At 44.5% G+C, this 25398-nt stretch overlaps 1 protein-coding gene and 1 long non-coding RNA gene across 2 annotated transcripts in view; one reads left to right on the top strand and one right to left on the bottom strand.

Annotated features, from left to right (window-relative positions):
- Positions 1-15914: 15914 nt before the first annotated feature.
- The window catches only part of LOC144383450 (uncharacterized), a 14187-nt gene continuing 4703 nt past the window's right edge, over positions 15915-25398 (bottom strand). The window contains exon 2 of the long non-coding RNA XR_013450851.1: positions 15915-23697. This is a non-coding gene — a long non-coding RNA (uncharacterized LOC144383450). The remainder of the gene's footprint in view (positions 23698-25398) is intronic.
- The window catches only part of nedd9 (neural precursor cell expressed, developmentally down-regulated 9), a 23693-nt gene continuing 22687 nt past the window's right edge, over positions 24393-25398 (top strand). The window contains exon 1 of the mRNA XM_078080778.1: positions 24393-24533. Within this exon, the coding sequence (XP_077936904.1) occupies positions 24408-24533 (126 nt within the window). The 5' untranslated portion in view covers positions 24393-24407. The remainder of the gene's footprint in view (positions 24534-25398) is intronic.

The raw sequence follows: 25398 nt of genomic DNA, 5'->3' as shown, positions 1-25398 counted from the left end.
CCTGACAAAAGTCGTGTACGGACGAAAGGAAAATAAAATAGTGCCTCAATAAAGTGTTGTCATAAATTATTTTTTAAATGACATGTATATTATTTTAAAAAACAGCAATATGACAAAGGCTGCGTAGTCTGCCATGTTAACTGCAGTGTTTTCATGCACGGAAGCAGCCAAAGTCTGAAAGTTCACTTAGTCTTACTTAACTCTCCCCCAGAGGTCTATATCCATCCCAGGGTCACCATACCTTGTCTGAGGGGGGGTGCAGGGAGGGGGATTGGGTGGATTCATGCCAGCAGTGATGGCAGACAAGCTTAACACCAACATTTGCCAGAAGCATAAATGTTCCCGGGACGTTTTGAGTCAGTCAAGAAGCCAAAAAACCATCCGGTCCCAACAGGCCTATCGGCGTCTGGGATCTGGCCTTGCGGATCGCTCTGCAGGCGGAGGGGGAACGCAATAACACACATAAAACTGCCGCGTAGATCACACCACAGTCCAGGTAAGCAATGATATGCGGCGGACTGTCAATGCTCAGCGAATGAGCAGGAGGCCTTTTATGGTTTCTGCTGATTAGACGTCTACGGTTTGTGACAAAAAGCTCTCGAGCAGCCAGCAAAGACCTCCACTGAGTTAAGAGTCTAGGAGAGAAGAAGTTTAGAGGATAAATACCGCAGCAGCATCCGTATCACCGGCTAAGAATGTGTCTGAATCTCATCTAGAGGATAAACTCAACAGATACTATTCAAAGGGTACTTAGAGGTACTACAGACAACAACTCCTGAAGAGACGTCTGCTTTTTAGGATTTTTGGTATTCTAACTACGATATCAAGGTAAAAAATATATATATATATTTCAAAAAAAAAATGTTTGCATAATAAAGACACAAATCTACCTTTATACGACGACTGCCAGGTTTGAAGACTGTTATCACTTTGGGAAAATACCCGTTTTATCTTTGCAATTCTAATTTTCCAAAAAAAACTAAGGCTGAAAGCACCTGGTCAGACCTAACGGGGCTCATGCGGCAGACAGTCTGAGAGATGCACATCTCCCCTGATAAGCCTCTCTAACTCTGTGTCTCACTTTTTCAACAAGAGGAAGTGTGTTATTCCCTCAGAGTGACAGTGTAATACTGTGGGTTTGTAGCTTTTCCAGTCACAAGTAGTATAATGTATGACTACATGCAAATATTTATACTTGGCTGCCTTAAATGAGTCATCTTTAAAGCCGGCAGTGGTGAGACTAAACAGAGTCTATGTTATTCTTCATGACGTCATCGGCGAAGGTTTGGATCCTCCTTTGGACATTGTGCGTTTAGCTAATATGCTCATTAAAACCCTTTTTCACAAATCAGCTGAAAACATTAAAAAGTCAGATGGACACAGAGTTTTCTACCAGTTTCACTTTTAGCGTTGGCATCACGACAGCCCTTAATCAGCAGCTGTCGGCCGGGAATGAGACGCTGCTTTTGTCTAATTCTGGGTTTTCCAAAATCCCCAGACTCACTGAGAGTTGCTGCAGGTGTTCTCACACGCTTCATCACAGCAAGTGTGTGCCTCAAGATAAAAAAACAAGCCTATCCCAAAGAAATAGATGAGTACATACGAGTACGAGTCATATGGAAACAGATTTGGCCAGGAAATGTTCTTCTGAATTATTCAAGAACGACTGAACAGTTTTTTGTCTCATGCTTGGCTAGTTTCCCCCAAAGCAGAGCGTGGGTGGGAGAGGGGGGGCGCCTCATTCCAGGTGAGACGAGGATTTGTTCAAGCACGGAAGAAGAAATCACTGCTATTAATTATTGAGGACGATTCTAGAACATGTTGAGGATGTCTCTGCTGATTTTCTTCTGTCATACTTCTGATTTTTCCTGTGACCCCCAGTATCCTATTATTCTTCTCAGTCTTTTTCTGGCCTCGTTATGTTTGTCGTTTCGGAGTAAGGTGTCTACTTCTGAGATCAAATTACACCTTAACCATGATTTATGAGACCCGAGTGCATATTTGGAGATAATAAACGGTGGAAACTGATCTACGGTGGACGCTTTTGTCACTGAAAAACGTCCATTCACCAGTGTTATCGAGCCGTGAGAGGCATGTGCTAACTGGACAAACACCTCCGCCGCGCCGCTGACGTGCATTGCATAACACTGCTCACCCCAATACTTGTTCAAACAGCCAGGGACATGCTTCATACATTTGCATTCGCTGGATGAGCGACGGCCTCCAGTTAAAACATGGTTCTTCTCTGAGGTTTCTCTTGCTTAGATAGTTGATGTCATTGAGCGCTGAGTGGTAAATTACAGGGCTGCACCAATAAGACTTGTTGACATGGATACGCTGCAAACAATAAACAACGCTCCTCCTCGGATCCATCGCTAGCATGGGAAGTAATTCTTATACTTTAAAATGAACTGTAAAAGATTGTCATTTAAAGGTCCTCGTTTCAGGACGTTCAGACAAACTGCTCATATATTTACAGCTAGTTGAGTGTTGAGGGCGTCACAGAGATATGCATCCATTTCCTGAGCTACATGGCGTTGGTGTTTTTCAGATCCAAACATCTGCATTAAGTTTAGTTAGCCCGACACCACGTAGAACAACTGTTTAGCCTCATTATCTGTTTTTAGCTTTGGTTCCCTTTGCCTCCTTCTAAAGATTAAGGCTTCCGTTTTGCTTTCGTTTAGAACAGAAGGTTTACAACCACCAGCCGCTTCAGTCATGGTTCAATTAAGTAAAAATGGACGGATGGGATGTGTCCAAAATGCTATTTTTGGAGGTATTTTAGACGATAAAAGGATAAAAGGCTCTTGCGTACTTGAGGCAGATAACCCAACTTAATCCAGTGTTTACAACAACATTGGCTATCGGCTGTCCTATAAGCTGCATCAATGTTAAACACACGTTCGCTTTGAGTCACAAGAACAAGAACTACAGAGGAAAAAGGACCTTCGACAATTCATGTTCTCTCCTTTTGGTCGTTGGTGTCATGTTCCCTTTAAATATCTAACAAGGGTTCCAGATAGCCCCTTCCCCGCTTCGCCCACCCTTTGTATGCATGTGGTGGTTGGCCAAGGTGCGGCGGCCGTTGTGTGTCTTGGCAGAGCACCTTGTTGGGTCACAGTTCAGCGGCGGAGCTTTAAATGAGGAGGACGGCCGCTTCCTCCTCTGTCAGCGTTACCTGCTCTCTCACTTACAGACCCTGGGCTGCTTTCATCGGCGAGGAGCAAAAAAGTAACTGTGGATCCCTCCACCCAGGCCACAAAGACATCAAGCACAGAGCGGCAGGCACGCTGAGCTTTTCCAGTCTCCCCCGGAGAGTATTACAAAAACCAAAAGGTTTTTTTGATCGGGTTTGGACGGGAGGCGACATACCGGGGGATGAAATGGAGGTTGGAAAATAGTTTTTCCCTGTGTGTACACGTGCAAGACTAGAAAGAATTCCTCAGCATTAAATGGTCCCGCTTCACCGTCTGATATGAGTAGCAGAGTTGCCCCCAGAATGCCGAGTATTTTCTTGGTCTGGGCTGAGCTAAAGCGGAAGGTATGCGGGCCGTGATGTGAAGACACTGACGCGAGGGAGCTCGCACTCATGCGCGCTGCTACGTCTTCTTGTTTATCCTCGTCCTGCGTGGCGGATATTGGTGGCTCACGGTCCACCAAACAAACGTTTAAACATAGAATTAACCCCAACCGGGAGAAATGTTCGTTCACCACAATGAACCTGGGCAATGTGGTTGATTTTCCAATATAATTCTTGCTCTGAATGAAACATTCCCAATTGAAACAAGTTCCAATGTTTCTCTCGTACATGGTTCGATGGTCAAACTTGTTCCCCTTCGTCAGTCGGTCAGCTCAGTCTATCGGCCACGACCAGTTGATGGAAACCACACGATTGTGACTTAAAAATTTGTATTCTCTCCACTGACCAGCAGGGTGCGACTCCTCTGGGTGTTTTGGAAGTTCGGCTGTATCGAGGGCGATGAAAACAAATGCCTCCACTTCTTCCTTGATTTGTAACCTCAGTAGACATTGTAAACATGAGTTTGTCAATAACCCGTTTTAAGTCTTCTTAGACCATGAAGGGTTTGGTCAGGGTATGTTTTAGGGCGGGTTTACTGTAACAGGCTGGTCGCTGCCAGAAACCTATATACATGATATAGTGTATCACTGTCACTCATTACAAATATAGTAACTTTATTGGTTACAACGAAACTGGACTTCAAAAACTAAGGTCAACAAACGTGACCGGTGTCACAATAAGTATCAACTTCTTATATACAGCTAGTGACTGAAACACACTCAAAGACAAAATTCATAAAAATGGACCATGGCGGTTTAACCCGGCAACAACGATATGTTTAACACAGCAGCAGTACAGTAACTATGTAGCCAGATGCCCATAATGACAGGGTTGACGTTGAAAACCACCTCCCTCTCCTTCCTATTCAGAAACGGATCCGCCCCCCTGTGGCTCACCAGCGCGTCCTAACGCCACGACACTCCTGAGCCCCGAAGCCGCGGAGCCTTCACCAGTGAGGCCTCATGGAAAAACCCAAGTGGACACTGCGAGGAGGCCCAGCTCTGTGGTCCTGGCAGGGGAATATGATGTGATAAACACACAGTGAACCTTCAAACCAGCGCAGTCAGCCGGTGCCCGGTGGTGATGGTGAGAGGCCGGCAGTGAGGTTTTCATGCACTGTGTGTGTGTGAGGGGGGGGGGGGGGGGGGGGGATCTGCAGGGCACATACTGTTCCCGGAAGCATCGGTGGGTCACAGAAGATGGAAAGAAAGCACGTTTATTATCTGTGTGGAGCGGGCGGAGGCAGCAGTGACATCCTCCTGTCGCTGTTTATGAAAAACAGGCCTAATTATCCGGCCCAGGCCGCCTGCTGCAGCTATTCTGGTCTGTAGCGAGCAGGTGACCCGTGTCACAGCAAACTGGGTCATGTGTTCGCACGTCATCCCCCGTCTAACCCGAGTGTGCCCCCGCTTGTTTTTCAATTAAAGGCCGACCATTGCTGCGTTAGTTCCTGTTTGAATCTGTAGCCGGCGGACATCGTCCATGCTGTGCACTTGGGGGGCCGGTCCGTGTGTGTGATGGAGCTGCGCATTGTAAAACCAGCCTTTAGAGCAGCGGAGGACACGTGCACTGCTGGATTCATATATGGGCCGCCACGGGGAGGGAGCACATTTACATTTATTCTTTAATAAATTATCTTTTTAAATAGTTAAATCATGGGAATATTCTCTCAGTGGATAGCGGCTGGTATATATATATATATATATGTATATATATAAATATATATGTATATGTATATACTGTATGTGGTCTTTCAGTTTTTGAAAGTGTTGATTTGTAGAGAAACAGTTTTATCAACGTTTGTCTGTCAGTATCAGTTTGGGTAAAAACGCAAATTTAAGTGAATTCCCAAAGACATGCAGACGAGTTGCAGAGACTGCAGATCAGTCATGGACATTTTGCTCATTGGTTCTGGCACAGTAAGTATGGTGTTTTTTATTTCCATTTTCTTTGGTCCTTTTGATAATAATTTTCTCTAGTGACCTTTTGTGTGAGTTGTTTGTCATTTCATAATAGTTGTTTGGTTTCTCTCTGTAGTTCATTAGAAATTTCTCAAAAGTTGAATTTCAAGAATTTATTTTAGTAGTAAATTCAAGGATCGTGGTTCTTAAATTTAAATGAAATCATTTAAATGTGCGTGTTTTAAATGCTGGTGTGACCCAGCAATACAAACTGACCTTCTGATATTTAAACTTATGTTGAAGATCTTTATTCATGTACAAAGCAGTTGTACTGTCTCTGTATATAGTATAAGTATTTCTTCCGGTCACTTGCATATGTTTATTGGAATGGGAACTCTTCCTTGGTCTCCATCCGTCGCAGGAAAATAAACTCATTAGTCCCCCAAATGATCTGCAGTACACAAAAATTTCTGCTTTTCATCAAGTTTTTTTTTCTTCCTCCTCTTCTTCGCACTCCGATGAACTAATTTGCATCTTATTATCCCGCCGTCTTCCATGAGAGGGAATTGAATTTGAAATGCAAATCATATAAATAATTACCACTCGGCTGCACGGCGACAATTCAGCTCAGTTTGCATTGAGAAGAAACGGAATGGAGAAGTGATTGGTATTTATCTACAGATTCTCCCTGTTTCTTAATGTTTGCTTTTTATTCCATTTTTTAAGGCTCGCCTCTGAATTGTTTACTCACAAAGGGAAGCTCATAAGGAAGTCGTTATCCTGCCTTTGTCAAAGTAAACCTTGCGAGTGTCTGCTGACAGATTGGCGAGAGAGTTTCCTGCAGACCGAAACAGATGTCTGCATTACAGCTGCTGTAATCAGGAATAAATCCAAAATGCATACGGAGGCTCATCCGGGAGTCATTTCAGGGATTTAAAGTTTGAAAACACGTGAGGAAGTTTGCTGATTCAGCTGTGTTTGTGTACTGGAAAGGTGGGATTATGACCATTGGTGCCACTATAAAATCAGTCAAAACAAGTTGCTTCCGCTGATGAAAAGCTCTGACTTGTTGTTATTATTCTCACTAAAGGAATGATTGTCATTTTGAGAAACTAGTATCTACATTCGGTAATTTACAACAAATATTGCACCTTTTTTATCTGCTTTGAAGTTTCACATTATTAATACAAAATATCAATCAACCAACCCATTATGAAGCACTATTATACAGTTAACAAATACAGCAAGAGGTCATGGAAATGACCTCCAAGTTCACTGCCTACAACATTAATGTGATGAACGGATGAATGCATCAGTGATTTTAATACAGTAACGTAGTATACGGCACTCTGAAATGGGTCATTCTGCATAATGACATTTGGTACTTTTTACCAGGAGCCTCTGGGACAAAAGGAGGGAGCGTCACACATGGTTGGCCTATTTTACTAAATTCATTTAGAAGCAACATTTTTGATCAAAAGAAAATTTCCACTTACATAAAATGAAACTTTGGGATTGCATTGTTATGTTTAAAAGGATCCTTCTGCACTGCTGGAGCTTAACATTCTCTATGCCGTCTTTTGGAAAGATCATTTTGTTTGAGAGCTTTGTGACAGCTTCTGAAGCTATAAAGACTTCATGTTTGTATAGATAATAAATCAATGGATCGATTGAACTATTTTTGAAAAATAATATTTAGGTTGTTTGAGTAAAAAACGCAACTGAATGTGGCTTCACTTTAACAATTGGGTTCTGAATGTTAAAGTTTTAGTCCCCTACAATTATAAGCTAAATATCTTTGGGTTTTAGAATTCATGTGAGTCAAAAGAGGAAATTAGAAGACTTGAGGGGAGGAAGGGAAGGGGGGAGGGGGGGCTTACTAATCAATAATAATATACTCATTAATTTCGGTCAGTTGATCACTTTTGTTTGGACGGCACAACACATGTTTCCTATGCAAATATTCATACATTACTGCAGCCTGTGCAAGTTGTCAGGATTCAACCATATTTAGTCAATTGGAAAACGGCCAGAAGCCAATAAGAAGCAAGGAATTCCTTTCACACATGAACTTAGTATTGGAATAAAAAGCATAACTGTCCAGCTGTGTTGGTTCATGACAGTATCTCCACTGCTTTCTGTTGGACGGACGCAAAGAAAGTCCAATATGAATGTTTCATCTCCTAACCAGCCCATCAGTCACCCCACAGGACTCGTTGCTGCTGCGTGTTGAATCCCTGATGACTGAAGCCCAGACTCAGTAAATCTCCCAGTGACACCTTGGCTTGCCTCTAGTCCAGTGATAAACTGCACACATGTGATGTCTCCTGGAGTAAGTGGCGGCCTGTGAGCGCTGAACCGAAGGCTGCGTGGTGACGTAACGCTTCTCTGCACAGTTATTGTGGGAACGTGGAAGCATCAGAGAGCTGAGACTACCGGATGACTCTACATGTCTGCATGTCTGTAGCGGCACTGTCGTTAACAGCAAGGCCATGAAGGAGCAAAAGAGCGGCTAACATCCCGTTTGTCCAATCGCCAGCGGTTCTCTCTCACCCCACTGAAAAGCAAAGATTCCAAACTCATTTGGGTGACAGAGCTGGAAAAACGAAATCCTCACGAGTAAACAACCTCTGTCCTCCGCTCATCACCAACGCGGCTGTGCCACATTCCACATCTGCCTGACATCTTAGGGTTCGTCGTCCAGAATCTAGCCGTCAGTCGGGTGCACGTCCACTCAAGTATTGAGCGAACTCTCCCGATGGCGCAGAGCGAACAAAGAAAAGCCGAGACGTTGCCTGAAGGAAACACCCGCTGTCAGCGCAACGTCCCTCAGCAGCTCCGAGGACGCGCTGGCTGTCGGTCTGTCTGCGGACGGATCCCCCGGGATGGTCCGGAAGACAAGATCAGAGTGAGATACGTGATGGTCAAGGGTCGGAGGTCAAGGGGTTGAGGGGGCACGAAGGGTTCAGGTGTTTGGACACCACAGATTCAGCCGTGCGAGCCCGCACACGATGCAGAGCCACAGAGGTCAGCTTCTTTAGTAATGTACAATAAGGTCAGAGGTGCGGAGTGAGAATCTTTTACAGGCCCCAGTGCAAAGAGACATGTGCTACATAGCGGCAAGACAACGCAACCTGTAGGTTGTCTCTCTTCTTCTTCTGTCCATCAATTTTTTGTCATGTTTACTTTTTTAAATGTGATTTCCCATCTTTCAGTGATATTTTTGTGTTCCTTTGAGGACATTTCTCATCTTTCAGGGGGCCAATGTGCCCAGTGGTCCTACACCCAAAATCAGGATACTTAACGGCCTACATGCTGAACTTACTTCATGGGTGAATCCATAATGGTGTAAATGAGTTGAAACAACGCGCTATTCTCTCGTTCGGCCTGCGTGAGTCAACATCTCACCGAGCTATACGGTGACATGTGTCATGCTCATTCATTGTGTCCACTGTCCCCAAGGACTCCCTTGGGGAATACCTGATCTCTCCTGTGCTTTAAGTGGTTACCTCTCCGGTTACTCTCTCTGTCGGGGGTGAGGCTCTTTCTCACAGTACGTCCTGTCCTCCATGAAACACTGGAAACCGGACACTCCTTTCTCCTCAATCCAGGCTGAAGAGATCAGAGCACTCAGGGAGATCATCTTTCAGCTCCCACGTCTGACTCCCGGTTTAACCGTGAGCCGGGCGCGCCAGGTCCGGGCTCGTCAGCGCGCCACTCGAGCTCAGGTGGTTCAGTCCACGACCTTTGCTGAACCGTCTTCATGACACGCGGCTCGCTTTTTGACAGCGGGATGAGTAATCCTGATAATTAAAGCAGGGATCCAACAGAAAGGTGCAGCGAAGATGCATTCATCCCCATCATATCAAATATCAAAATGACTGATGAGGTGGATCCTTGTTTGTTGTTGGTATCTACAGTCAAACTAGATCGCAGCTTAAACTGGATGAAAACCAACATAAATGCACCAAAGATGATCAGTAGCTTTGTGCAATAAATGACCATGTTATGAAAATAATATGTATATCATAAACCATAAATAACAAAATGACAAAGAATTAGTGACACTCTGAGTGTTAACCGGAGGGTTCAGGCTTCAGTCGTCAGTCATTTCTGCAATCCACAATTCCCAATCAGGACATATCAAACAAGACTGTTTTTTGTCTTTGAGACCACCACATAAAGAATTGATGGATCTCTGGTTGACGCACAGCTGGTCTTCAGCTCAATTCGGTCCGTCTCGGTTCAACAGGTGTTTTTACCATCAGCCTCAACACCAACTCGGCTTCAGCCGACCGCTGCGTGTTGTTGTCAGAGCTCCTCTCCGCTTCGCTTATTTAGCCGGAATGCTGCTTTTTAGTGCATGTTGGTGCTCACTGCCAGCGCTCATACAGCCAACACAACCGGTAGCACCACCCGACACCCAGCCGGTACCCCCTCGGGTTTACACCTTTAAGTCTGCCAGCACTGCACTTCTACTCCTCAGAGAAAAGTGTTTTTACTCCACTGCATTTATTTAACCAATAGCTTTTTTCCTCAGACATTTTGGTTTCCATTTAAAAGGAACATTGCATTAACTAAACACAAAGACTTTTCTTAAATTAGAGTCCCCTCAAGTGTTTATAGTGTTATAATGCTAATTAGATTTACTCAATTAGCAGTAATGCAAAGCTATGATGAGGTCATCAATCATAAGGTTGTAAATTGCCCTCAACAAAGTGGAGAGGCCCCAAAGTGCCAGAAATAAATACATAAACATATAGCTTGCTGCACACAATAATTAATAAACATGTGTTTTTGTAAATGGGGGGGTACACATTATTATCTTCTGTGCATTAGACTTAGACTTAGAACTAGAATTAGACTTAGGACTTTTCACATTGCTGCAAGGAAGTCAACATCTTTTTGCAAAGGTCTCACAAACCCACATTGCACCGTGTGAACCAAACGTCTCTTAGTTTATCTGCCGGGACTGAAGACTAAAATGCCGTGCCGTTCATTTACGTCGTAAAGCAATAGGACATTTAACCAAAGCAAGGAAGGAAATAAGGGGGACATTTGTGTTAACTATTTGGGTGCTGTTGCTCGTTGAAGGTGATGAGAAACGTGCTGCATATAACGTGACCACCTTTTTACATCAATGCTGACACGGCACGTCATGAATTTACAACTTCCGCCTTGTTATTTTCTCAGACCCAACGCCCCTCTTGCTGCGCAACAAAAGTCTGGTTCAAAAACAAGACATTGTTAAGGGAAGGGTTTGGTCGCAGCTCACAGTGTGTTTCAGAGGATCGTTAAATATTCCTCGATGTGGAGTCTGTTGTTTACGGTTAAATGCTAAACCACAAGAATATAAATTTGATTTTGCAAAATCAAAACAGTTCATTCAAAATAAGCGTTAGTTTGGTAGCTTGAGTTACCGAGCAGGACTCCGCATTGTTCCATCCTACTCCCATAAACACAAAGCCATGCTATTGTACCTCAGAACGCTACAAACTGGTTTCCAGCAAGAACCCGGTCTGGATGAACATAAGGACTCTGGGTTTCCCTCTTTGAGTACATCTTGTTCCTGCTGATGGGGGCTGCTGGGAGGGCAGAGCAGTACATGGGAAACAAGCTTGTTAATTCAACCTACAGGCTTTCTATGGGCTTCTCTTACTGGGACAAAAGGAGGCGAAAACAAAAACCAACTGGCTTTTTCTTTGGCTTTGTTACGCAGTAAAACCGACCAGTCAATGAAGCACATTCCTCGCTGTATGAACAGGAGGAGTACTGACACGTTAGCTGATAGAAACCAAACTACACTGCGTCTTTTGACTTGGTTCTCGTACATGTTGTCAGATTGGAATTCAGATAAACAACTTAATTTGTTCACTGAACAGGTTTTGATGCAGTATTTGTATGTAAAACCCAAGAATAAAAGTGTAAAAACTGGATTAAACTGCTTTAAAGTCAAAAACGTTAGCATGTTCGGCTAACTAGCTCACAACTTCCAGCATAAGCAAAGCGTAACTTGATGGAGGGGAAAGAGAGCAACAAGATGACGTATTAAAAGATATCCAGTCCAACCTCAACAACAACAAAAAAACATTGCAGAAAACTGGATGAATATGACGCTTTTGGGGCTTTTCAGCAGAGCAGAAGCTGCGGTGAATATGCTAAAGTTCATGCCTTTACTTATTTAGCTCGCTAAGGTTCCTCCAAATCAATTGAAAACTCACAATACTGGGAAACCTTTGTGTTGTCCGCTACATTCAAACACATGTTGACAATCATTTAGACTCCAAAATGATTGAATATGATTTTAGTGTCGATGAGGATCGAGTGTCTATTTTTGCTACTCTCCAACCCCAAACTGATATATTTGTGACATTCAGGGTTGACACGTCCCTCTGGACGACCAAGGTCAGCAGATCATCTGGATGTGGAATTAGTCCCAAACAGAAACAGTCTGAAAAGCTTTGGGATGTTTCCTGAATAACACGCACAGGTTGCCAGAGGGAGATAGGTGTAATCTTTAAGTGGAGCCTGACGGACACAGGTTTTAATCGTATAATCCCCAAATCGCTACTGATTTAACGCTACGCTGCATCGTAAAAAGATTTATCCCCATTGGCTGAATTGTTTTGGTCAGTCTTGAAATATGCTAAGCTACGCCGTAAAGCCGTCACCCCTCGGCCGGTTTGTTGACAGCGAAAACACGCTTGTTGACCTCAGTTGTTCCCCCGGGTGCTCCTCGTGTTGTCTCGGATAAATACCGAGCGCCGGTGACCTCGGCCCCCCGACCCGAGGCCGGAGGGATTTCCCACCGAATAAACAATGATGTGATACCTTTGGGTTCACAAATACACACGTATGTTATGTCCTCCGCCACGTAGGGGAGCGGGAAGGAATCCAACTCCGGGGAGCTGCAGCCATATATTTCCCAATAATTCTGGATCCAGAGAATAAATTTGCTTATTTTTTCTGTTTTATATTTTAGCAATACTTTTAGTGAATGAATGTTAAGAAACTTTGATTGTTGAGAGTGAGTGTAGAGTTTAAACATGTCTAAATGTGTAAGTACTGCTCAGCTTACACGGATACACATTTGGCAACGACGGTTTGGATCATTGTATACTTTTCCTTCCGTCAACAAAACCCATAAAAAAGATTTGTAATTTCCAAAAAAGGGTTAATTAAACATTTGACTCAAACTAAAGTATTGAATATGTCCACGTTCCGACGACTAGTTATCAACATACTTAGAATAAAAGTTGCAGACGACCACTTATTTTTGTACAAAATTCTTCCATTCTTTTTTTCTCCTTTGTCGTTCGTGTCATTGTGCCCGAGTTGCATTGTCTCTGTTTGCTGCCAATCAACTGTTTCCCGCACAAAAGAATCTGCCAGAACGAGTGGTGAAAATGTGGGTCTTTGTTTCGCTGGAAAGTTAATTTCAAGCTCGGTTTGACGCCACACAAAACAAAAGATAAGAAAAATGTCAATGTGCGAAAATCCTGCTTTTTACACACCGCTCCAGACGGTGGGAGACTGTAAACTAAACGTGGACCTGCGCAAACAGTTGATAAGCGAAGAGCCTTGAAGTGTCGATGCTGAGACAAAGCTGCATGTGTTCTCCTGCAGAGGCGGATGTGAGAGCAGCAGGGGAGCGGGCATGAATCCCCGCAGGCCTCCGCGCTCTCACTCTGCTGCCTCCTGTTAGACATCCGACCAACGTTTCCCTGATTCCTGTGACAAGGCAGAGAGCGGCTTTCAAAGGCCTCCCGTCCAGGTTGTCGGGCCGGTGGGACTCGGCGGTTCTGGCTGGGAAACAGCTGCCGTGACCCACTTCTCTGCTCCATGGGAAGCTCGTCTCTGGATCTGACATCCAGCGGGTTTCATCTTTATGATCTCCTCCCGCTTGCACCTGAGCTGAAAGTGTCTGCACATGGAAGGCAGTTGAACCCGATGGAAGTGCTGTTTACGGAGGGGGGATACAACCAAGCACAATGACCTAAATACTGGACATTTTGAAGCGCTACTTTTTACTACAATAGAACGTATTTATTGACATTACAGGTGTGCACATCTTTGGAGCAGCCAGCTGGTGGATGCGAATTGCAGGACAAGTTTATTCTCAAAAGCCTTTTAAAACACTGGTTTGGAAAAAAAAGAAAGCTCAAAAAGGCTTTCAAAAGGCTAACTGGTTGGAAAGCCGTAACAAAACTAAAACATATTTTCCTCCTCATAACAAGGTTTGTTCCCACACACACCTGTGATAATAAAATTGAGCTCCTGGTGCAGTCTGATTACATCATTTAACAAAAATTCTTGTAAAATGTCCCAAAATGTTTCCTAAGGCACCGTGAACCTCAGAGCAAAGGAGGCATCCAACAAGTCAGAGCTTTGTAACCGATCACAGATCTTCCTTAAACTGCACATGTTTCCTCCTGTTGTTCATCTGTGTCATCTGAGGACCAGAGAACATCGTCCATCTCGTCGGCCTGAACTTCTGCCACGTTACAATCAAGGGACGAAGACTTTAGTTTGACCTCGACGTCGACCTGCTTTGATTGCGGCGTTGAAGCCGTTATTATTTTCTCATATTCCCGCTGTCAGCCCTTTGGGCCGGTTGCACACATCCTCCCCTCCCCTCACAGACGGTCTTCCAGATCCACTTTAAACCTTCAGCTACTCCTGTTGAGCGCGCTAATAAAAGGGCTCAAGTTTCCCGTGTGTTCATTCACCAGAGAGTCGGTGAGGCAAACAAACAAGAAGGGTGTGAGGCTGACCCTGCTGTTTGGAGTCTACTACTTCCTCTCGGGTACGATCCCTGCACGCAGGTCTTTTGCCGGGTAGGGTTGAGCTGGTGTTACTATAATGTACCTCGGCAGAGCTGTCGGGGTGAAGTAAAGCTCGCACAAACACCTAGAACGAGGGAGGCTGGTACGACTTGGTTGTTCGGCCCTGCAAACGACCACATAGCTCAGACAATAAGGGTCAGGCTTGAATCATATTCACGTCAGTCCCATGTGACAGAGGAGTCCCGCGTCGGCCGTGATGGCGATTTACGGTTAATGCCCCTGCAGGGAGGAAACCGGGCGAAGGACGGCGGTGACAAGCAAGAGAAGGGCTCAGCAGACGGGTCGTTGGGACAGGAAGTGGTCACACATGCAGCTGCACAATCACATAATGTGAGAAAAGGAAATTCTGCTGATGAACTGTCTATTGTTTCGAACTGCCAAGATAAACAGTAGACAGGCACATCCGCCGGCTGGTCCCAACAACAACAACAACAACACCGGCATCACTGGATGGATGGCGTGAGGTCGCAGTGAAACGTGCGTCAGCGTGCACAAGGTGAAATAATTGCAAAAGTCAGAATGTCATTTGAAAGCATCCATGTCGATGGGACCATGAGAGGGGTAATTAAGAGAACCCAAACTGTTGTTGTTTTTTTGTAAAAGTTAGATGTCAGTAAAAGTAGTAAAATCAGCCTAAAGCGTGCGATGTCGCATGGTAACATGCTATCTACACGCCTTCTTGAGAGATTGGGTTGCACTGTAAGGAGAACAGTAAATGGATTTCAGTCACGTTATTTGTAGTTAGATGCCAGAAAGGGCTCCGGCCCCTCAACGAATCTGATATGATCGAAGATGATTGGAACAGAAATCAGCTGGAGGCAGGCTGATTGTGAGGCATGAATGAAGCAGCAATCAGCTCACGTCTGCACTTTTCTACGCTTATAAAATTGTACAAAAAGCCTTAAATGCAAATTACTTACTTGGGCAAAATCATTCTTTTCATGTGATTTGTTTCAAAATATATCAACATAATATCCTCAGATAGGTCCTTAAGTGTAATGATAAATTAAAATGTGTAAAGTACATTATGCGTAGCAGCTGCAGGTTGTCTTGGCATTCTTAAAAGGAGCTCGTTCATTATAAAGTTGGTCTCAAGAAATGAAGATGGTAAATATAGATTTCAGACATCCGAACGTCTCACTTTCCTCGCGAGGTTTCGTTAGCGCGCCCACACAACTCTGCCCGCTCAAAAACAACCCCCACCCCCCGGCTGAAAGAGCAGCGGGGCCTCCTCACAGTGCGCGTTGATAACGAGGTGAAATGCGGTCCTGGTAGGCGGTTGATGTCGGCCTCCGTTCAGCAGCAGCAAAGCCTCGAGGGGCAGGAGGGGGGGGCTAATGCAATCGGGTTATATCAGGTCAGCATTGGAGCTGGATCCCCTGCAGCGGACGGTGGAGTCGGTATCCTGCCCCGTTTCCATGCCAAGCGTCCGCCTGCAGGCCGGCTCTGAGGGAATCGGTTTAGCCCCGGGTAGGAATCCATTCTTTCAGCTAAATGGGGCAATGTGCACCTCATCAGAGGTGGAAAACGGACGTGCAGCTCAGACAAAGGGTCTGCCGTTTACATGCAGCTTACATGCAACAACGCTTTTGAACCATTTCTGTATTTTATTGCAGTTTAACTGGAATGAGCTTTAGCTAAAAACGCAGGCCAAACGGCACATTACATTTTGTCACGTCTAAGACTCAAGTTGCAGTTGTTTCCTTCACAGCAGTGGAAAATTAAATGATTTAAAGCAAGGCACATTTTTACACCCACACTGAAACTCCTCCGAGCCGTAGGAATACAGATATAAACCTCACTTTAAAGTTCCTGCGTCTAAATGAGTTCAATAAGCGGAAAAAAACCTGCTAGTTAAGCCAGGCAGCGAGCCTTCCTGCACATTCTTTCACCAAATGGGTTTCTCATCTGTCTCCTCTGCAACATCTGTTGCTTGGAAATGTGAACACAGCATCAATCTGAGATGGTAAAAGTTTGTGGAAATGTTCTCGCTCCGCGTGAGGGTGCAGAGACCTACTTGGTACTCGCTCTATAAATGGATAATGGATAGTTTGGAATTTCATAAGGAAAAGAAATCTTCGGAAAAATTGGATCGTCATAAAAGCCCTTTTTCCTTTTTGGGGGGAAATGAGTTTACAGAAAAAAAACTAAAAAACATTCTGAAAAACATTTTTGGTGTATGAATCTTTTATCCACAAACATAGGACTTAATTGATGAAATGCATCCGTAAAATATAATAATAAGCACAAGGCCCTTACTAAGAATAGATAATCACAAAAGACGTCCAATTAAAGGAGGGAGGATGAAACAAGTATTTTCAGCCTGAATAATACTGTATCCGGTTGTTCATGCGTATTGTTTTAATATCTACAGTATTTCAGACCAGCACTGACTGATGGAAGCCGCATGTTGCTGATTGTCTGATTTTGTTAGGGTCTGGAATTATCTGGTTTGTCAGCCCGTTCTCGTTGAAATACACAATGTTTACACTTTAAGTACTTATTTGAAGCCAAGACGTAATGTTTTTATTATACCTAACGAAGTGGTTTTGTCGCGTCGACCCAGGAAGGTCGTTCAGTGGGCTACTCAGTACGTGAGCGAGCGACGCCAACGTGTTGTTGATGTTCCCATTACAGAAACATTTGCTCTTACTTCTGTTATTTATGTTATTTTGTCATGGTCCAGAAATTCAAAATGTCCAATTAAGCTTGCAGTTCTTCAGTAACTGAGGACAAACCATTGGACTGTTGGGAAACTGCATCTTCACAAAGCCGGAGACATACGTTGTTTTCACAGGCCGGGAAACAAATCTATCTCATTTTGCACCTGAAGATTGCTTTCTTTCTAAATGACGTAATGTTTAACTCCTTTAACGCAACTATTGTGTAACAAAAGGACAAACTGAACAAGACTTTGTTGGTTTTGCCTCATTTTGATTACATTTGAACAAATATTTCTGGGTCATTCTGGTGTACTGGCAGAAACGATGCTACGCTCTGCGAGACATTAGATATTTCCAATAGCAAGACATGTGGAGCACTTGTGTGGCTGACTTTTATTCAGACTGCCAACAGTGTGGGGGAGGGAGCTCGGGGGGGTTTGGGGGGAGAGAACCTGACATTGAGAAGAAACCACTTCGGATGACCAAGTGCAGAAACTCGACCCGACTGCTGACCACGAGTTGGGCCGCGATTGTGAGTCAGGCGGAGAGAGACAGCAGAGGACATTCAAGCGGCGGTCGACGTGTCGGAGGCCCTCAGCTGAACTCGGCCCGGCTCCTCCGCACACGATGAGGATTCTCCTCGCTGGAACCTCAGATTTATTATTGCGTGCTAGCAGTCGCTGCTTTGTTGTGAACATCTGCTTTGCATGCTAGCTAATGTGCTACTGGTTTGTAGACCGATGTTTTCGCCGCCACCACTCGTACAAAAACAGAAAACGGGGTCAGAGGGAGAGCGTGCACGCAAGACCACACGCCGAACCGAACGCCACCCGTTCCTCTGCTGTCCCCTTGACGGCTTTCCAAGTTGTTTTGCGAAATCCTTACGCATGCACGGACAAACGCGCTCTGAACTAAATTCAAGTATTTTGGGGTTATTTGGGTTTTGGTCTGTTTGGGTAAGTTAATGTTAATCGCTAGCGGATGGTTCAAGCGACACAACAGATAGCTTCTGTTACCAACAACAAATCAGCTAACGTGAACACAGTCTGGCTCGATGGAGTTAAACAAAAATATGAAAACACCAAGTGGTCCGTTTATGTTGTTGAGAGGAGTCAATCGATGTTTGGTTGTCATGGTTGTTGTCAACGCTGGAGGCTCTTTCTTAAAGAATCAATGAGAATGATTACCGTTAGTTAATATCCAAGTCAAGCTTGCAGCGATATCCAATAGCGTGAACATAAGTTACACTAAAGGGCGCCAGTTGCGGCTTTGGAAAATCATGCGGTCACCGCATGGTAGCATGCAAAATGTAGCATTTAGATCAATGTTATCATGTCTATCAATGGTAGAATAGTATTCTGATCCTTTGCTTGAGTGAAAGGAGCGCTATTACTGTGTAGAAATACTTCCTAAAAGTTACTAAGTTACTTCATTTTGTGTGTTTTTTGTTGTTTGGTGGTCCCTGTGGACAAAAGTGGGAGTGTTTCTAAGCACCAAAGTTCCTTAATGAGCATAAAATTGAAAAATGTCAGTACTAATACCTAAAAAAGCACTTAGGGACAGTCCTTAAATGACTACACAGTTATAGTATTTTTTCCTTTTTGTTCGTTCCCCGGTGTTGTGTGTAGACCTCCAGGGTGGGCCAGACATGCTTGTTGATGTAATTGCTTTGTTTCCATTTCACCTTGAACAAACACAGAGGCGTCGATACCAAAAAAAGTCCCATCATGCCTCATCCACCCACGGTCCGACCACCAAATCCAGATGTAAGCCAAGCGCTTACTTGACTTTTTCAGGCCGCAGATCCCGGGCAGAGCTCCGCGTCCTGACAACAGCAACCAGCGAGCAACCGGAGCAGTCAGGCCCCGTTCGTAACAACCACAATTACATCTGCAGCGCTCCAGACTCGGCGTTGAGCAATCCGCCAAGCCAGACTACACCCTGCTATGAGTTCATTAAGAAACCAACCACACTACAGCCATTCATCTCAGTCAGCAGGGTATGCAGGAAACCAGAACCCCGTTTCCAATGCACCGGATGGCTTGCATTGTATCACTTGCTTTCCTTCCCGCGTTCTTCCCGTGTTCTGCTCAACTCCATGATTGTGGTTTGTGTTTTGGTATTGGCATTTAGTTGAGAAAACATGCACATGCAGATAAGTACAGAGCCAAAGTGAACAGGAGAAGTGGTGGCCCGATGGAGGAGAGTGGCTACAAAGCAGTCAGGAGAGGTTAAAAGTGGGTCAGTTGGCAGAGAGACGAGTTGTCTTGCAGAAGAGTGAGCAGCGGGACCTGAGGTGGAGTTAAAGGTCAGGAATCCCTCTTAAAACGCTGTTCAGTTTTGTGCATATTTAAACGGGAGTGCACTCTGGAGCATTGAAAGCCAGAGGCAGACCGTGTGTGTTTAGGAGGGGGTTGTTTCCCAGTTTAGATCCTTCACTTCCCAGAATTCCCACCCGCATCGCTCCTGCCCGCAGAGCACAGAGAGGATGGATGGATCCTCTCCATAAATAACCGGCAGAGCGAAGCCAAAACCATGATTTTTTTTCTCTACCGTGCTTCGTTTCAAAGCTCTCTCCAGAAAGGAGCTGCTCCGTGTGCTGGAGCCGTCACACGGGCACAGAAATCTTAGGCAACCATTAACGTAAAAGGGAAAAACAAAAAGGATTTTGTAGATGAAGAGTAAGAAGAAACCGTGGTCTGAAATAGTAGTGGGATCAGACTTCCACTCATGAGGTTATGAACACGGGGCGCACGGTGGGTTTGTGCTGCATGAAAAGAACGCAGCTGAATCTTTGAACCTATTAACAAACAAGTCCATCAACACCACATTGATAGAGTGATTTTGATCGTGTATATAAAAAACATTAAAAAATATGTTGTTCCATTTACTCAACTATGAATTATTGAGGTTTTTGTCTGTTTCATCTTTTACAAGAATTATACTTACTGTGTTGGTTAAAAAACAACATATATTTTGTTTTTGGAAATTATGAATGATATTAAATATATGACTTGAGACATGATAAAATGAAGAATCAATTAGTAATCACACACAAAATGATCTGCTTATTCACACCAAAGAGTCAATACCATAACTGGCTCCGGTATAATAAATAATAAAGTGGAAATGGGAAAAAATGTTCCAAACTGATACTGTACTTGGCCTTAAAAGATGAATCGACTAACAAACAACTCATTCTTTGTGTCTTTGTTTTTGACCAACCTGTCATACTGTAACAATAAACAAACTTAGTAGTTTATTCGTCACAAACAACTGACTGATGAAAATATGCAGCTCCTCTTACAGACAAAGACACAAAGAAAAAAGCGCCTCATCATCCTGTGCGCGGCTTAAAGCGTCTGATTTCACTCCCATAATGCCGCAGCTTGAAAGCGCCCGCTGGGATTAGTGGCCTGATTAAAGCTGCGTGTGCTCACACGTCCCCTCAACACATCACATACAGTAAACACACACACACACACACACACGCACAAACAACCCTCCAATCAGACATTGAATGGGCGGTGGGGGGTTGTCGGGTTGTAGTCTGTCTGTCACCTTGCCAACCGGAGGTCTTATCATGCTTCCAACCAGGCGGAGAAGCAGAAATGTGAGTGTCAACACGTTATCAGGCCTCATCCCCCCTGAAATTACAGCTCAAGGTTCCCCCACCTCCACTCGCAGCCCCCCCGCCCAGATATCCACTCAGAAACCTCCGAGCACACAAGCCTTCACGTTCAAGTGTGTCTCTGTGGATGGATTTCCAACTGGATGCTGTTTATTACTATTTCAGCGCTTTTATTTTACAACAGCTAGATTGCAACATTGGTTTTGCCAACTACCATATATACATATATATATATATATATATATATATACACATATATATATATATATATATATATATATATACATATATATATATATACACATATATATATATATATATATATATATATATATTTGTATATACCACTGCACGTGACAATTAAGTCAACGTTTTGGTTTAAATAACTGCAGAAGTAGCCTTAATCAAGGAAATGACTCAACATAAAGAGGACGTTTGAGTTCAAATAACGACAGGAAGGACAGGCGGCAGTAAGGTGACTAATAAGACTGGTTTTTCGTTTCTCACATTTCCTTGTTCCTGGACTTGGAGCTGCAGTGGAGTGAGTGACACGTGTAGCGGCTCATTGTTCGGTGGAGTGGATGATTGGGAGCAAGACCGGAGCGGATACTGTGTCAACATCAAATGTATGGACGGGTCCTCACACTTTAGAGTGGAAAAGGCGGATTTTTCACCTCTCCCATTGCCATCAATAAAGCTGTGGTGTATGCAGGGATCTGTGTGTCGGCTGAATGTTAAAACTGCTCTGAGGCTTAATCCTGCAGTAGCTGGTGACAGGAAGATGAACAGTCGGCTCTGCAGCAGAATACAAGACCAATCCAGAGGCAAATTACTCACAGGGGAAGGTGTGCCCGGGCAATGTACACAGAATGAACAAGTGAGAGAGGCATGGAAACAGCGGACATTGAACTCTGGATTTTAAAAGTCTTGGCACCTCGTCGGGAATAATTCACGTTCACGTGAGCGTTTACGCGTGCAGCGCAATCTGTCTAATTCAGACTTTTATGGCCTTGTTTTTCACTCGTATCGCGGCTGAGCTGAAGGCAAAATAAAGCAAAGCCTTTAGCCGCACACAAGGACCTATTCAGGTCATTGAAATACACTCTGACGTGAATGGAAGCCTTCTCGTCAGTGAGGTGGGTCAGACTGGAGCCGCGTAGCTGGTCACTAAAGGCTACGACGCTCACAGTCCTGTGACTGTTTCATCGACGTGTGCTTGATTGGGCTAATGATGCAGGAGGGAATTAATCTACTGTAATGTAGGAGGGCTGTGACCGAGGACACACAGAAGGGTGGGCAGAGAGAGAGGAGTTGGGCGGTGGAGATCTTCAGATCGTGTAGATGATGTAGTTTCCTTTTCTATGCAATAATTGGTGACTGTTGTTCTAAAAACCTTTTGGGATGTGCCCTTACCTTCGTTCCTCCAGGTTAGAGCGTAATGTTGCTGATGCCAGGAGAACGGTTGCTTGTCATTATGCTAAACTGTGTTCACCGTACATCAGCGGTCCACATTCTCATTTTTGCAACTAAAAACACATTATTATTATCATCTCTTCCAGGGAGAGCCTGTGGAGAGATAATGCAGTTGTGCATATGTGTGTCTGCCCACTACTCATCACGCAATCTACTGGCATTGACACGCAGAAGAGACGTCCAGGAAATAATATGCCGGCAATTTTGACAGAATTACAAAGTAGAGATACAATAGAAAAGTGACGTTGAGTTCAATTGTCTTTAAGATTTGTTGTGTCATCTAGATCGCTCTTTATAATTAGCTGACGCCAACATTATTTATTCAGAAGTCCTTTAGAAATGATGAGAGGAGAAGAATTAAACGGTAAGGTAGTTGTGTTGTTGTTGTGTAACTGCAAACCATTTAGTCTTTTTACCTCTGTTGGTACATCGTACGAGGTACATGAATAAGAAAATGTCCACTTCAAATGTCGACAGTGGAGGTGAAGTGGGGTTTTTTTCCCAATTAAAGGGCTGATTAACCTACGAAAGATATATATAATTTAGTTGTTTAACCACAGATTCCTGCCTCCCTCAGCTACAATGAAGCTGAATCCAATTTGTTTTTGGCTCTCGCAATGCAAAAAAAACAACTCAAGTGCGGGGCCAACATGCTTAGTAGTAGTAGTAGCAGTAGTAGCAGTAGTAGTAGTAGTAGTAGTAGTAGTAGTAGCAGTAGTAGCAGTAGTAGTAGTAGTAGTTGTAGTAGTGGTGGTGGTGCGTCATTAAGGCGTGGAGCTCAGGGTGGTGGATGGCTGTGGCAACTCTGCTGGAAATAAGAGTTTGATTGCAAGGAGCTAAATAAAGAATTGACAGCACATGTATCCGCACTCAGGAGCTAACGACGCAGACTCAGCTAACGGTGTTTACCCGAGGGGCACTTGTGGGGGGGGCGGGGGGGCGCTAACCCTTAGGGATGCTGTCATGAGCTGTAGCCACAGTGGAGAGCGGCGGCCATTAGCTAGCTAGCGGGGCAACAGGCCCTCGCTCTGTCAACAAAGTCCAGAGAAGCTTGGATTACAACACCAACAGAGGGACGACATGATTGATTCATTCTATATAGAAGTGTGAATATTATAAAGAGAACAGTCCATAAAAAGACTTTTCCTCACCTTTACCAAACGATCTACCTTACTTAAACCATACCCACTGGTAAGTAGTGTCATAATAATGACCTAATCTTGTTAAACATCATTTTATGTTTAACAGATCTTGCCGAATGGGGGAAAAACATCATGACCCCAACTGCGTGTCAGATTCATATTTTCTCCCTCTTCTTTTCTCTTGTGTGTTTTGCGCATTCCTCTCTGCTGCTGCCGGGTCACCGGGTCACCGGGTCACCGGGCTACACGAGGCGGCGGGGGGGGGTTGGGGGGCGCTTCGAGTTTAGGGTGGTGGTGGTGGTCCCATAAACCTGCCTGAGCCGGTTTGAGGGACGTGGTTTCACGTGGCGGCGAGGGGCCACCTCTCCGCCCCCGGAGCTGTCGTCGCCTCCCGCTTCTGTCCACCCAGCCGTGATGTCCACTTATGGAAGACGCGCGTCTGCTGTGACCTCTGTCCAGACCTGGCAGAGACGAAAGGCAGGCAGTTATTTTTTTGTAACTCGCGCCGCTGTCGGCAATTTCCGCGCTGGTCGCCAGGTTCCAGTCGAAACCAGCCCGAAATGACTCGCCACCAGAGACTGAAGACTAATGGGCTCATTCAGTCCCAGATTGTGAATCGGAGATAAACGATGTTTTTGTAGCAGGAGAACAGGGGCTTTATTTCGGGCTGTTTTCTTCCAGAGCACTGATATGTGCAGATGGCGAAATGAGTTGTTCGTCAAAGGAAACAGGTGCTCACATGCACATATAATAACACGCCTTATGCGGAAAATAATACCCCCACACCGGTGCCCACTTGTGGCCCTGAAGAATGGTCTACAGCTGGGCCACGGTGCATGTTACACAAACAAGTGTTTAGAGTGCCCTCACAAGAGGCATTCATCTGAGGATGTGACTGTTCAGAGGGGGACAATGAGGGCCGATAGGGCCCCTGTGATTGCGATAAATGAGCCGACGCAGATTAGAGAGTAAGGGAAACACACGAGAGGCAGGCTAATGACAGGAGGTCTCTCCCCATTTAGAGGAAAACACTCGCTGCTACAAACAGACGGACCCCCGTCGGGTCTGTACGCGTGCTTCAGGTTTCAGAAGAGACTTTATTTCCTCTGATTTCCTGTGTTTCATGACATGCAGATTTCAAGAACTGCACTGAGGGGGCGTTAGCGGGGTGATGCATAGAGACCAATGGTGTCCCTGCCAGCTCAGGCGTGTCTCCTCACCTCCGTCACATCCTGCGCGGATTTTTTGCAGATCTGACATCGCTGCTGCCATCCGTGCTGTCTTCTCTCGAGTCGGGGTGAGCACTAAAGGTCATCTTTAAATGTTCTTTACTGTAACCTGTACCGCCTGCATATTAGAAATTGTGTTTTGTTTTTATAGAGAGATTGGAAATCAAAAGATTGATTCAGAGAAATACCAAATAACGTACGGCCAGTGTTTTCTAACACCTAGTCTTTTTTTGGCTTCTGCTCCGAAAATGGCATACCATGTAAAAAAGTGTAATAATTCTTGAACTACTTTGTTTATCTGGACAATTGTTTTTCTGTCAGGGTAAAAGAGAACCTGTGTGAGTGTTCTGATGTGTTTACATGTCACTGGTGAAGGAATAAATCAATATAACATACAAAAATAGCCCTCAAATTTTAAGAATCACCTGAAAAAAACACAGACCGGCTGTAAAATATGGAGATACCAGTTCAAAAACTTTGATAGAGTGAAGATAGACTACTCTAGATTACATCGTTCAACAACTTCAACGCGACAGCTTCCTTAGCCATTCAAAAGCCAAAATGGGTAGAGTGCAAAATAACAACAGAGATGCTGGGAAACCCTCCCAACCCAACCCATAAAACCTGCGTGGAAGGCGCTGAAGTTGCTTGTGATGCACATACAGTGGCCGATTTATTCAATTTCATAATTTTGTTCAAAACGTCAAAGGTAAGGCTCGGGATGCTCGGTGGTTATTTTGCTTTGGCTTCGGCGAGGTTTGTCTGAGAGAAATGATACGGACGCCACTTGTGTCTTGTTTTCTATATTAGCTTCTAGCTAAAAAGTGTACACAGGCACTGCTGTGAAGATATTTTCTGGACTAATTTGCATGACATATTTTACAATTTGTTTGAGTATTTTCGGATGAGTGCAGATTGCAGCCTAGATTCTAA

The sequence above is a fragment of the Gasterosteus aculeatus genome, chromosome 10, assembly GCF_964276395.1.
Source record: "Gasterosteus aculeatus chromosome 10, fGasAcu3.hap1.1, whole genome shotgun sequence".
Taxonomy (NCBI): Eukaryota; Metazoa; Chordata; class Actinopteri; order Perciformes; family Gasterosteidae; genus Gasterosteus; species Gasterosteus aculeatus.
The sequence above is the reverse complement of the archived record's forward strand: the minus strand, read 5'-3'. Positions and strand labels throughout refer to the sequence as shown.